General features: G+C 41.4%; 1 protein-coding gene across 1 annotated transcript in view; it reads right to left on the bottom strand.

Annotated features, from left to right (window-relative positions):
* Positions 1–3359: 3359 nt before the first annotated feature.
* The window catches only part of LOC140231103 (uncharacterized), a 47582-nt gene continuing 35504 nt past the window's right edge, over positions 3360–15437 (bottom strand). Inside the window, exons 2-5 of the mRNA XM_072311256.1 lie at positions 10572–10701; positions 8767–8854; positions 4051–7853; positions 3360–3442 (exon numbers count right to left, since the gene is read on the bottom strand). Coding sequence (XP_072167357.1) covers positions 3360–3442; positions 4051–7853; positions 8767–8854; positions 10572–10701 — 4104 coding nt within the window. The remainder of the gene's footprint in view (positions 3443–4050; positions 7854–8766; positions 8855–10571; positions 10702–15437) is intronic.

The following is a 15437-nucleotide window of genomic DNA, read 5'->3' as shown; positions in this document are numbered from 1 at the left end:
CCAGATGCAATATGAAAATACTGTAAAAGTGGATATTTTCCCGCGACTAATTTTTCGCGCTTGGCCAGGTAAAAAGAGTTTCTTATGTTTTTAATTCAGCGGAATCGAGACACCAAGTGCAGGATCGTATAGCAAGCAAAAATACTTGCATGCTTTTATTTTCGTGCTAGTTTCTGGTTGTGCGAAATGCGCGAAAATTTCCACACCACAAATATTTCCACTTTTACAGTAATGTGTGGAAAGCTATCTGCTCTACACCACTGCCTGCTACGGATGACATTTTGCTTAAAGGGATCGTATAGTTTTGGTTGAGACCTAACTTCAGGTTTTTAACATTTTTGGGTGAGATAATGAGAAACCTCTTATGAGATATGAAAGAGCATGTAATTCCAAGAGGAATTTAACATTTATTTGATAAAAAATGGTTTTGAAATGGCGGAGATATCCTAATAAAAGGTGGGACCCACCCTTTATTATGATCACATTGTTTTACTTTGTTTTTGGACGCCTCAGCCATTCCAAAACCAATTTTCATCAAATAAACTTTGAATTTCCCTTAGAATGGTATGCTCTGTTCTATTTCGTAAGTGGTTTCTTGGTATCTCGCAAAAAGTTAAAAGCCCAATCTCATCTCCACCAATACTATACCATCCCTTTAATATCACAGAACATGTACATAGCTTATAAGATTCCCCAAAATGCCCACTGATTGTATGACTGCATCAGCTACTCTGCTCCCAGCAATGACTCCCATTCTGAGTTATATGAAATACCATTTTCTGTGCAAAATACACATGATAATTCTGATTCCTTTTGAGCTGATATGAAGCCCTAACTGATGTTCTAGACAGATTGTGACCAATGTCATAAATGCCCTCCGCAAATAGCGTGATATATCTGTGTGTGTTTTTTTTAAACAAAAAACAAACAACCAAACAAACAAACTCTGCTTAGAGGTAGAGGAAATAACATTTGAAAAACACCTGAATGTTTATGAAAAGTAACCCAATGAATGACAAGAAATAGTCCTATAGAAAACTCCTCAATTTCTACCTATTTTCGAAAAATGCCCAGAGGAATATACTCATTTTCTTAAACATTTCGGCAGCACCTGAAATGTCCCACATGACTGATGTAGAAATTTCTCACATGAATGTCACTACAGACTTGAATCATGCGCTGACATTTGCTCAATCCAAAAATTAGCAGCAGATTCGTTTCCACTGGACTATCTATTACAATGATTTACCGATTGGAAGTTTTACCTCTGTTTCAAAAAGTAAAGTGTCATATTAATGCCTTAAGAAGCATCAATACTATGAAAACTCATATTATTTAAACTGTATGAGCAATGCAAATGGCCTGCACATTAATCACATCATGCGGTGAAGAATGATACTCGAGAACATCTCTACATGCAAAAATGATGAAATTACTGAACTTATTGTTATAGTCAGATGTCACATCAGGCTATACGAGGTCTGAAAACTGCTTGACCTTGAAGAAAGCCAAAATAATATATCTAGCCAAATAGTGTGAGTATACAATATACACACACTACAGATTATAATTTTCTCCTTTTTTGTGGAAGGGATTTGCTGGAATTACAGATTAAAGTTAAATCATCTGAATGACAAAATGCCAAAAATTTTCAAGTTTTTCCTTTGTGTTTGTCTTGGTACAAAAAATAAAACAAAACACGCAAAGCATAAGAGATATGATTCAGAATCCTGCTGTGTACTTTGAACATAATCTATCTTGCTTATATCAATATCTGTGCATCAAAAGCTGTTGGACAAACTGATAATTAATACAGCCACAGCCTGGCACAGGCCCTGCAACTCAAACTTAAAATCAGTGATGTTAAATAATTTCTATGGAAGAAACTCACCACATTACTTTGTGATTACATAAACTAATGTGACAATGTGCTACACCATTAACCACCATGGCAGCTCTCTCCTGCAAACAGCCTTTGTACAGAATGTGATACGTCTCAAAAAACACCTTTGTACAAATCAAGCACAATCACTGACTTATGAGAGCTCAGTGACACCATCTACAGCAACAAACCATCCTGGTATGCTACTACCCTGTCTACACAGACTGCTAAAATGTTACATCACAAAATGTACATCAAAGCTTGAAGCCTTTCCTTTTCGTCTGTCCATTTGTCCCGCTAGTGACTGAATAAAAGATTCCGCCTTGATCAGAGTCACAATGCATCAGGTGCACATCTTGGTTTGCTAGAAGTGTGCGTCGTAAGTCTCTGCACATCTCTTCTCCGCTGAGCAAAAGTGGAATGAGCGTAGTCCGTTCTCTCGACTGGCTGCACAACTTCATTCCCCACCAGTAGCTGAAGCCTTGAACATCGGTGTTCTCCAACCTCATGACTTTTCTCTGCTGCAAATGATAGAAGAAAGATTATGATCCAAGTGGTAATAAGACTTATGTCACAATTACCCAGTGCAGGCTCTAACAGCTTTGATTGAATTGTTGGAATAACACTCATATGAACTCTTAACTGTCAGCTTTATCTTAAACATATATATCTTAAATGGAAATACATGAGAAAACTATTAAGAAATGCATAAGAAAAGAAAATAAGATCAAATAATTCATTAACAATAAACATCCAAAACAGAACTGCAAAAAAAAGGTTATCATATCAAAGCCACTGTGTTCTGTAAAATAACAAAATCATACTTCATTTGTCGCAAATAGAAGTACTTTGCTATGAGACACACGCAAAGGTTATTTAAAGGGGAATAAAAAAGAAAATATATGTGTGGATCATGTGAATGCAGCAATATTGCAAGGGCACATTACTGAAGTTTGAGGGAACTTGGACAATCCATTAGAAAGTTATGAATTATTTAAGTCTCAGTGCAGCCCTGCTGGATGAGAAGACTACTACAGTTTGTGATGTCACACATGTACACTGTATAGAGAAAATATTGGTAAAAATCCACAAAATGTCATTTTTTATGAAAAGTACACATTCCCTCAACTTGTGTGTTGCTTGAAGATTTGCATGGTGTGAAGTAAATGAAGGAGAAAGGTTTGTGACTGACACCATGTGTATGTATTCCCTCAACTTGTTACTGACATATATATGTTGGGTGACATTATTCTCCTTGCATTCTGAAAGAGGGAAGTCAAGTGCCCCAGCAATGGCCGCACCAAAGTTCATGAGGTTTTTAATGAATTGTCTGATTTTCTTCGCATTTGGCAGATGTGTTGTACTACTATTGTTGCATTCCCTCAATTCACATATATTGGGATTTCATTCTCCTTTAAGGATTACAGTGTCAGAGCACTGACTGGAGATGTTGGAAGTGATGGGAAATCATTGTGCCTTACCTTCTGACAGTGTAGGGGTTAAGAGCAGCTGAGCTGGCACTGGCTGCTGCTGCAGCGGCTGCTTGCTGACTGGCAATGACTACAGGGGAGGTACAGAAAAAAAAAAACTTTGAGTGAAAACTTCTTGCAATGCTGAAATTTGAACTCGTTACTCCTTTTATTCTAAACGGAAACTGAACTTGAAAGAAAACCTTGTATTCTTGATAATATTTTGGATTTTTCCCCCCTGAAATGATGATTTGTTGTTTGTTATTATCATCATACTGAAATGACTTAATAAATAATGACCCTAAAACACATATCATATTAATCTGACTAACAAGGTTTATAACATGAATATACTTCAGTTCAGTTCATTCGGAACTCAAGATTCTGTAACTAAACTAAGCTTATATTTAGTGGTTAATTAGGCAGACCCCTCCCACATTGGATTGGTATATGCATGCAAAACTATGAAAAAGCACCTCAGGTACACTATGCAGCTACTAGTGGATATGTAAGATCAAGCATGGCAAGTGATTTGCTTTTACACCATCACAATTATTAATTGTTTTGTCATGAAACTAATTTTGTCACATCTATGACAGAGAGTTTAGACAAGCAGTTCAAATTTGAGAGATTTCAATGTAAAGACAAAAATTGCACACTTTGAATGAAGTCTTTTTGAAATAATCACTATCGTCTCACCATAAGGATCATAAGTTTGCAGTACTGGATAGCCCATTCCAACATGGGTGTGTTGGTGTGTGTGCATGTGCTGGTGGACAGTGGGCCGACGCCCTTCCTCCCTGCCTGATGAAATGGTGGCTGAGGACGACGACGACGACGACGATGATGATGAAGACGACATTTCAGGTGTCTTTCTGGCTGCAGGTGAAGACGAGCGGGAGCCGTGGCCTGGCGTCGTGTGCCCCTTCTCAGGAGTCCTGGGTCTTGAGGTCGACCCATGCTTCTGCTGCGGTGGTGGGGGGCTGAAATACTGGCTGGCATGGCGCTGGAGGACATCGAGAGCCCTTGGTGGGGGATCGTGGGCTTCGGGCGACTTGCCACCCTTGGAAGAAAGACTGTGGGGAGAGGAGCCCTGCTCGCGGTCCGAGTCAAATCGCCCCTTTTCACTGGGCGACTTCCACGACATGGTTGAACTCGTGGGTGGGTAGTGGAGGTCTGGATGAAGGAATGCAGGGTAGACTAAAGGTTGCAAGGTAGAATGTGAAGGCTCATAGGGGATTGACCCATACGGGTAAGGGGTCTGGAGATACGGATAGCTCTCTAGGAGCTTTCGTTGTTCAGGGGTTTTACCATCAGATTTTTGACCCTTAGGCAATGGTGATATACTGTCTCTCTTATCAGCATCTGAACTTATTCTTCCAGACTCTTTCATAGGGGTTGTCAGTGTTCTAGACACTGGGGTTGGAGTTCTTTTTTCAACATGTTCAGATGCTTTTGAATCATTTTTTGATAAGTCCCCATCTTTTTTCCGACTCTCCTGCTCAGCATTTCTCCTGTGCTCCTCGGCGTGCCGTTGCTGCTCTAGGAGCTTCTGTTGATACAGCTGAAACTGCTTCATTTCCTCTCGCTGCCTCTCTGCCAACAACACACTGCTACTGTGCTTCTCACTTTCTTGGGTTGGGACAGCACCATGGAGGCCTCCATCCTTTTTTTGGAAGTCCAGGTGCCTGGATTTGGTAATTTGATCCTTGTCTCTGGATCTCTCTTTTCCATCTGCATGCCTGGGAATTTGAGGAGGTGTGATTGGCTCAGTTTGGAGACTCACTATAGGTCTGCGCTTCTCAGGACCCTCATTTCTACTCTCGCTGGACTTGTCCATGCCTTCCTGCTCCCTGTACTTTCCCATTCTCCTCCTTTGCTCCTCCAGATGCCTTTCCTGCTGCTGCCTGTACTGTGGGTCACTGGCCATCAGGTGCATGTGGTATGCTGGATCAATGTTCACATAGCCATGGAGGTAGGGATAATGACCACCTGAGAACACATGAGGCATGGAAGAAGGTTGCGATTGGGTGGTGGATGACGGCGTCCTTTGCAAGGCGGGGTCTTTTGAACCATCACTCTTTTGTCCTTCATCTCGCTCATGGGGATTTTTTGATGAGATACAAGAGCCACTTGCATGTACGTCTGGAGTCCCTCTCCTCTCAGCACTGCTGTGGAAAACTGGCATTCTTTCACTGCCAGATCCGCTCTCACCCTCCCTCCGAGCTGAATCACCCTGGGATTTTACATGAGCGGCACTGTCAAAGGAGAAAGCCTCATTTGATTTGGTCTGCTTGCCATGTTCATCGACACCATCCTCTGAGATATCAGAATATGCCGGGCTTATGTTGCCTGTCCGGCCTCCATTGGGAGGAAACAAGAGTTGAGCATTCTTTGGTCCTTCCTTGTTGATTGAGGAGTGAACTGGCAAATTCAGGGAAGCCCTTTCCTGGCCTACAGCATCAGACTTTGTAGCACTAGGTTTCATTCCTGCTGTCAGTGCCAGAGGTTGTTGCTGAGACTGTTGGAGGTGCACGGGTGGCTGTTGTAATGAATGTTGGGGGTGTTGTAGCGGCAGTGCAGGTTGCTTTGGAGGTCTGCTGCTTGGTCCTGTTACACTGCTAGTGGGAATTAACTTTGGGATTTGTGGCATAGCTGCGTTGCTCACTGGGGCAGTACTGGCTGGTTTGTTGGGTGAAGATAACATAGATTCTGCAACTTTTTCTGCTGGTGCATCAAGTTTATTGCTGTCCCTTTTCCAAGGCTCTGGACCAACTGATTTGCTCTTGTCACTGTTCTCAGGTTCAACAATACCAGAAGCTGTCAGAGCTTGCTTCAGAATGTTTGTCTCAGGCACAGCTGGAAGCAAAGGATTCTTTGGCCTCTGCTCACCAAGTTGTTCTTTACTCGACTTCGAGCTGTCAGAGGGAACACCTGGCAATCTATCCTTTTCCCGTTCCTTCTCCTTGTCACTCTTCACTTTTTTCTTTGGTTTCAACTTCTTATCTTTGTCCTTCAATGATGATGGGCTGCCACTGACATCAGACACAGGAGAGCTGGTGGTGACAGGTTTAGGCTGTATAGGTTTCAAGGAAGGGTTTACAGAAGATACTTGAGGCTTTGAAGTGACGGTGTTGATACTGGGAACGGTCAACGCACAATTTCCTGGGACAGGGTTTTGAACCAAGGTGGTTGGTATGGCAACGAGTTGTGGAGGCGGAGCAGATGATGATGGTGCAGGAGCTGGTGCAATGGGGCGTATTGTTTTACCAGTCTTCATCAGCACCTTCTCATGCTTAGCTTTCTTATGTTTGTCTGACTTTGACCGGTCCTTATCCATCCTCTTCCCATCTGCACCAAGATCACAACCAGCGCTACCGCTGTTACTACTACTATGTTGTTTTGGTCCTTTGGCATGATCCGACACTTTGGCAAATTGTGTTGGGCTAATTGGTTCAGACTTTACATGTGTTGTTTCGGGGGTTGGTCGTATTACACTGACATTGACATGCTTTTCATTTGCAGCGCTCGAAGCAATTTCCATTGTTCCTTGTTCATCAAGTTCACTGGTTGAGTTGAAGTCAAATATTGACATGTCCTTGTCTGAGCTGGATGACGAAGGCTTCTTCAAGGTTTTCACTGACTTATCACAACTGGCATCACCTTTCGGTGCCTTGGAGGGGCTGGCTTTACCCTCCTTAGGCTTGGGGATGCCCAGACACTTCATGCCAGCTGTAAACTTGTCCACATGGGTCTTCAGAGCCTTGGGGCTCTTGACCACTTCCCTCGTCTTGGGGCAATCAGCTTTCTTCTGGCTTGGACTATCGGTGGCACTTTCCATACTCGTCTCCGCTCCGGCACCTGGCACAACATGGGAGGTGGTACTGTCTCCAACAGACTCAGCTGGCTTGTCAACATCCATACCCTCCTCCTCCTTTGAAGAATCCTTCTTCTCCTTGGAGTCTTTCTTTTTGTCTTTGGGCACAACCGTCGCAGAAGCACTATCATCAGATGCATTGGACTTGGTGTCATCCTCTGCCTCGTCACTCCTCTCCCTCCAATTCCCGTCCTTGTCCAGGTTGTTGTGATGTGCATGCGAGAGATGGTAATGCAACCCATTTTTGTGTTTGTACTTCTTGTTACAGTTCGGCTGTGGGCATTCAATGAGTACTGGAGTGTTCCTTCCTTCGCTTGCCGATGAACTCGGCCTCGTCCCAGTTTTCTGGCGCTTGTTTGTTTGCACCATCTCTTCAACCTCGCTCTCCTTTGTCTTTCGCTTCCCAGCATTCTTACTTTCCAGCGAGCACGGGGGTGTACGTGTTCCATTTGATGCATTGCTGCCACGTCGGCCCTTTGTTGAGTTTCGCAGCTTGCTGTGAATGGAAGATCTGGTCTCTGTGTAGTTGCTCAGGTCACTATTTGAGTTGTTGTTTCTGCCACGTTTTGGTCGTCCGCCTCCCTTTCCTCTGCTCTCCATGTCACTGGTTGGAGAATCACAAAACCTGCACAGCATACAAAATATCAAAAACCACTCAATTACCAGTTCATAAATAAATCACCTCCTGCAACACATTCTTGTCATTTGAGACCCCACAAACAGCATTTGATGCATTTGATGAAGGCACCAAAGCACGTATCCCCTATCCTTGAAACAGCTGAAGAACAACATTAATGCTATCCTTTATTTATGCCTTGTTTGAAACAGATGGAGCTACTCTTGCCATATAACTTGTTCTTACAGTCAACTTTGAAGTGATGAAAGGAGATTTGTACATCAGATCATTCTGCTTTCTGAATGCCATAGATCTAACACAGAAACAAGCAAAAATGAATTTGGTACCTTGAAGTTGTGAGGATATGATTGTTGTTGTTGTTGTTTTCTTTTTGTACTTGCATGTTCAAGCTACCACCATGGTTTATCGGGTAAATTCATTTCTGCAAGGACTACTAAAAAAAAAAGAGAAAAATACAGCATTCTGACTACAGCACATTAATTATTCCTCCTTTACTTGGTAGAGGTGGGCATTTCATTTCATTTCATTTCATTTCACTCTGAGATATGTGTGATCATTACAGGGCAAAGCTGCTAGAAAACCACACAAAAACCATCATCATTTGTAAGATAGCTTTTTTCTGAAGTAAGAACATTAATTAAAAATAAAATGAATAATTACGACAGTACCACTCATTTAAACCCCTCCTGAAATTGATGACAAAGTGTGAGCTGTCAACAAAACTCTCGTCATCAGCTCTCAAATGTGGTATGTTGCCTTCATTAAGTCATTCTTTGCTAAAACACACATACACACACAAAAAAAAAACAACAACCACAGAGCCTTAAGACCACCTGCAATGTAACAAAAGGAAGTGAAATGTGCCTTTGACATCCACAAAGTACTGTGAATACTACTGTACCTTGGAGCCGCCCAGTCATGGCGTGTACAATCCATCAGTGTGCCCACATAGGTCTTGTTCCGCCAGGTCACATTTACAACAAGGACACCTGTCCAAAACAGTGCAAAGAAATTAAAGGGGGAAAATAGATAGATTCATTAAAATGTCAACCACCATTTACAGGCTAATGTGATCACTCTTGTCTACCAACTGCCCACTCCCACATCCCCCAACAAAAACAGAAAGTAGATTTAATATTGTAATGAAGTTCATTAAAATACTGGTGTTGCCACATTTCCTAGACTGTAAGCATGATAATATATCACAGGTGTGGTGTAGTATTGTTCCAGCTTTCAGTCCTCCAGAGAAAATTAATTACCTCCTTTCATCATTTGCCTGAGCAACTGCTGTTGATCACTTAGCATTGGCATGGCACAAACTACCTTTGTTACCTCCGCCAAGGGAGGAGGTTATGTTTTTGTTACCGTTGGTTTGTGTGTTTGTTCGTTAGTTAGTTTGTTTGTTTGTTTGTCTGTGTGCAAAATAACTCAAAAAGTAGTTAACGGATTTGGATGAAACTTGCAGGAAAGATTTAGAATGACACAAGTAACAAACGATTAACTTTTGGTAGTGATCCAAGAATATTTGGGAAATTTATGAAGGTTTTTTGATATTTTGGTAGGTAGGGTCATTGAACTTGGGAGTTCAGGCTGCGCGTATTTGAGGCTTGCCACGCGCGCACTAAAGTGCGTGCTCTAGTTTCTGCTTGGGCAAGGCGCGCTTTGCAGCTGAGGGTTTATGACGTAACAAAGGCTTCTATATTGAAAAATCGGGCGACTTTCAGCACACAATGCTATAAGTACGTATGGGTGGAAATCACTGATATCTCTATCGAAGAACAAGTTCAGTGAAGGAAAATCAGCTGCATGCTTGGCGAAGGTCTGCGCTATCAGAGTGCTTTTCTAGTTTATGTATATAACGAATGATATATATTTTTTTGTTTTTGTTTTTGTGTCCTCTTGGCATATCGTCGCTGGGGTGACAAGACCTCGTATCTCAAAAATGTCAAAAATTTTTTTTTTAGCTTAATGGTCAAATAATGGGTCAAGTGATGTCTTGGCCAAATCCTAACTGTCTTACTCCAAAAATGAAGCCACCATGACATGTCAAAGAGAAGGCTTTCCCATTCACTATAGTGCTTTGGCCGCCATGTTTTTTCGCTCTCCTGAACATTTGACAATTTTGAGATACGAGGTTTTGTCACCCCAGCGACGATATGTAGCACAGTACATCCATCCATGTATAAGGCTGCCAGCTTTTGCAGACAAAAACCAACAAAACACATACCCAGAACAAAACACACTGCTGCACATGACGAAAAATGTTCCAAAGGCTAAACTGATGTTTCAAAACCACGATAAAAAGTATTCATTAAAAGAATATTGACATTTTGCAAAATTATAATACAGAAAACCAAATATTTCCAATGAAAACAGAAATACAGTTGAAAATTACTAGTTGGCAGCTCTGCATGTATGCATCATATTGTTCTGCATTATCACATGTATAAAGTACACCCTAAAATATGACATTCGTGCCTAAACTCCCAACGACTCGTAAATGCTTGGATCAAATAACATATATCTATTTCCTATTTACTTTGTCAAACATTTGGCATCTGTAAACATGGTGGCAGCAAGTTCATTACCGAGCCATCACACATTTTGTAACAATTGGGCACATCAATACTCCTAATACCAGCTCCAATCCTTCCAAATATACTGACATAATGAGAATGAACAATGCAACAGTACACCAGGCCCTACCTTGGTCTGTTTCATGCCAAACGATGCCCTCAAGGTTGACTGACGTGCCAGGCTCACATGGTCCGATGCACTCGGGTTCCGTGGCAACCCCAATGTCCATGGTGTCAACGCCAACCGACTGACGGAGGGGCTGTTGAATGATTTGATCAGAGCGAAAGAAGAGTTTTTGTTACCGAACTTGCCCCATAGGAAAACAACAACAAAAACTTTCTCACATTACAGATGTATTTCAAAAATTGAGCCTTATTCATAAAGAGGTACTTCAAAAAATATCTCTAGTTAAAGAGTTATTAGAGCTAAAAAAAAAAAGAAAAAAAAATCTTTGGTTTCTTCTTTTATGTGGTGTAAGGAAATTGTCTCAAACATGACTGCCCAGAAGGCATCATGGCTAAGAGTGATCACTTCAAAAATATTTTGTTTTTCCTTCTTGCTGGAAAAAACCCTACATCAGCTAAAACAAAAAAAAAAAAGAAAAAAAGAAAAAAAACTTGTGAGTACCAACATAGGGTCATCATTTTGTGAAGTAATCTCACCTATTCCTGCAGGATTTGAACTGCCCTATGTTGACAGCCTTAATCTTTGCACATAAACATGACAGAAGTGATGAGGCTTGATGGCCATAATACAAATAGCTCACAAACTTGCTTACAGATATTGGCAGTAGCGCCCTCATGTGGCAGCAAACAAGCCCAGAATATGCAGACAAAGGAATGGACCCATTATCAAAGCCAATACGCACAATGAATGGGAAGGGTGATGAATAACAAGACTATGGTAGTATATAGATGAAATCACACAAGATGAATAACACAGGAGAATAAAAAGGGGTGATTGTTCATCTGGGTATGGGTGGCATGTACCAATTGGTAATCAGAGAAAAATGATCATGAAGCACTAATGAAGTGAATGACTTCTAAGATAATGGTTTTGACAATGAAGACATGATTACATCCATATTATAGGCCTAATCATGCTCATAACCAAAATGATATTACCCTGGTACTTCATTGTGCAGTGTGCCAAGGTTTGAAGAGTACTGTGTAAAGCACTGGAATAAGATGTGCTTTAGAGTCCAGAGTTAATGACTTTTGCTACAGGAAGGTGTGTGTGTGTGTGTGTTTGGGGGGGGGGGGCAGAAGACAGTCAGTCACAATCAGTAAGTGCAATCTTGTGTTTTGATATAAGGCCCGCATACAAAGCCCTCAAAGAAAAGATTAAAAAAAAATACTAATTGGGGCTCATCTAATTTGTGTGTGCATGTAACACATTGGTAAAAACAAACCCAAACATGATAATAACAACCTGATTAAAAAACAAACAAACATTGGATATCAAAAAAAAAAACAACAACAAACCTTCCCTAGTCTCCATGGACAATATAACCACAAGTGAGATGCATTATGTAAAAACTCTTCAAGAACTTTTCACTTGTTTGAATTTGTTCAACCAGGGAGGTGGAAAGTTCAACCTGTTAACTGGGCAATAAAGGAAAAGAAAAAGAAAAGAGGACTGGTGATAAGATTTGTCTCATCAATCTCCTATCTCTCCCCCTCTCTCTCTTCCTCTTCTACTCACACACTACACACACACACACACACACACACACACACACACACACACACACACACACACTCACATAAACAGAGTCTTTCGTTATGGATGTATCTTTCTCCCTCTCTTTCTCCCCCCCCCCCCCCCCCCTGCCCAGTGTCCCTGAGTTTCAGGCTGTTTATTTACTCAAGGGCTCCGCAAAGGTCAGGATGGAAGTCAACTCTGGAATGTCAAGCAGGGCGCTAATACATGGTTGCATCTACACGAGATGAAACATGTGTCCCATCAACTGCTTGGCAACGTGTTTATCACAGGCAATGGGTGTGGGAATAGGAAATGGTGTAGCAGAATATTCCGCTACAGACAAATGAATATGAAATGAGAATTTCAAGTCAGGAAAGACACATGTTGACACGCTTTCCCCAGCTGTTTGAAATCCAATGAGCTGTATAAAATGCCGATTGTACATGTCTAGGTTATTGTAAACAGGAAATAAGTGAGAAGTGTCAATAATCATAGTGAATTTGAGGGGAAAAAAAAATCAGTCTTTTATCTGATAATCCAAAGAAACAGATATCTCCAGCTTTTGTTTCCTCTCCCAAGATATCTATGTTTCTCCTCTTAAAAGAAAAGTACACTTTCATGAAAGTTTTCAGTGAGTACAACCTCCTTCCATCTTGTCGTTCCAGATAATGAAGAATTAGACAGAAAGATCCGTCTGTCCGGAGGAGTCTTTTATTTTTTGCCATTAACGCTCTCCTCCGTAGACAGAGGGGATCCGTGAAGCCAGATGCAGTCTCTGCGGAACATTCCCGACAGACAGATACAGACCGATCTTTCGGTCAAATGAAGAATGTGCTTGAACTGAGCATGTCTTTGCTCATTATTCTCTTTTGCACACTTTTATTGGTGGCATTCATGAGACCACAAAAGTGACAACTCAAAATATGACTATTCTCAAAAAATGGGCATCTCCCGACCAGTAATAATAATAATTAAGAAAGAATCTGAACATAACACTATTTCTGAGCACAAATGAGCATCCCTTACACTTGCTCTGCTGTATTAAAATGACCATAATACCATTTTAACCCTTTTACACTGGTAACTGCCCCGTCTATAACCCCCTTAACAAGGCTTTCAGCTGCCTTTGTGTATTATTATGTGTTCCCAGTTATGCTGGATGCTCACTCAACTGACAAGAATTGTACACAGAGGACTCTGCTGCATCAAACAACACATTTAGAATGCCAAAAACAGCTTAGGGTCACAACATTCTGAGAAAAGACAATATTTGTAAAATAGGTATTTCCATACAAATTTCACATTTAAAACCTTACTGTTATTTGGTAGCCTTCTTTTGATATTATGAATGTGAAAAAGGGGCCAGTAACATATTTGACTATGTATGCTTTCACTCAGATGTGGGTTCTGAAAATGTTCACCACAGCCTTACTTGGAACCTAAGTACAGCTTACACAGACAATATGTCAAAGTATGAGCTAATCTCAAGTATTCCATGTACTAATCCATACCATGTAAAACTATATGACTAAAAAACATGAGCAGAATCAGCCTCGCCAAAAAACAAACTGTGCCCAACTCTATTAGAAGATAAAAACATAATTATATTGAGAAAATTCTTCCTAGTGTGGAGTCTCCAGTGCATTTTTTTTCTCTCTCTCCAGATAATCTCAAGGCTAGCCAATCTCCTGAAAATGGCTCTGAAGAAAATAGAAGGCCTACCGTCTTCAAACAGGAAAGGAAACATTACAGCCATGCAGCTGCAGGGTTTTATTGCAGGCAGATTGTCCTTCAAGTGTGTGTGTGTGTGAAATGGGTCCACTGCTGTCAGCCGACCCAGGCTTACACACGTAATGAATGATGGATGAGTGGATAGCAAAGCGTTTTTAAGAGCAGCGAGTCACACTTTGTGTAAAGTGCACCAATACACCGAAAGATGAGTCCATATAATGGTTGTATCCTATAAATAAACTGACAACAGCAAGCAAATCAGTCCCTAAAAAGTCCCTAAAAAGCTGCTAAGGCTGACTACCTTCACTTGACCTAACAAAATTCTCCATGTCCTGCACCCTGTATATAAACCAATAATGAAATAACATGTAGACAGACATTGTAACTACTTTCCACAACAAAGTAAAAGAGAAAGAACCAACCTAGCTTGAACTCTTTTAACCATGCCTAAGGGATTCTGCAACAAAAATTTAACAACAGCAATTCAGACACATTTCGAGGAAAAATCTCAATGTTGAACTTTCATGGGGGGGGGGGGGGGATAAATCCACTGACTGTCTGTTTGTGTGTGTATGTGTATTATATGCATTTGTGTGTGTTTCAGAGATAGGGAGAGAAAGAGAGAGAGACTACATCATATGAACAACATGTGAAGAATACAGTAGGTGGGCAGGGTTTACACTTGAAATGGAGATAGCGGTTCAATGTCAAATTCTTCTCTGATGGCAGGCATCCCATCCAAAGCCGACAAGTGTTGTGGAAGGGCTTCACAAGCTCTGAAATATGTCTTTGATAATTCGCTCTCACACGCTCTCCCTCTCTCGCCCATCTCCCTCCCCGTTCTCTCACCCCCTGTTCAGACGCAAGCCAGTTTATACAAAAACTTGATAAAGAAATGACATATAGGACCTAAAGAATCATTGTACAGCTGACAGACCATTCAGAAGCTAAACTTGACCATTCTGGAAAACATATAGACGTGCAGTTTCGCGTCACATTGTCATGAGTGACAGCTATGGGGTCATCTTTCGTGCCCGCTCCCATTAAGCCCCACCCAGTTTTACTGTTCTACGGTCGCCATACGTTCAGATGCACAATGGACACGATGGAATTCTGATTCGTTATCGAGTTCTAGTTCGAAATGATGCTTTGACCGTCGTTTCGTTACACATTGTTTCGTTAGTCAGCATTTAGACGTATAAATTCATCGTATCGCTATACTGTTTGGGTATAGCTATACCGTTCTAGTATAAATTGTTTACGTCTGAACACCCTGTCTCTTTGCAGTGTACGTGTCTGTCCACCGGAATGCCTCTAACAGCTCACTCCTCAATGGTGGTGTCTGTCTCCAGCAACTGCTGCTGTGTCTCCTCTTCACTCTTGGCTTGCCCCGGAGATGACAGATGCACGAGCTGGCAGAGAATTCACCCAGTGAACTTCTGACACTCCAGGAATAGGTGGGGGGAAAAATGGGAGTCCAATACCGAAATACCTTTCGCTCTCATTTGCCTGGCATCATTTCCCTCTCATGCTTGTGCGATATGATTCATCATTTTGCTG

Source organism: Diadema setosum, chromosome 7 (assembly GCF_964275005.1).
Source record: "Diadema setosum chromosome 7, eeDiaSeto1, whole genome shotgun sequence".
NCBI classification, from domain to species: Eukaryota; Metazoa; Echinodermata; class Echinoidea; order Diadematoida; family Diadematidae; genus Diadema; species Diadema setosum.
This window is presented reverse-complemented; position numbering and strand designations above follow the sequence as displayed.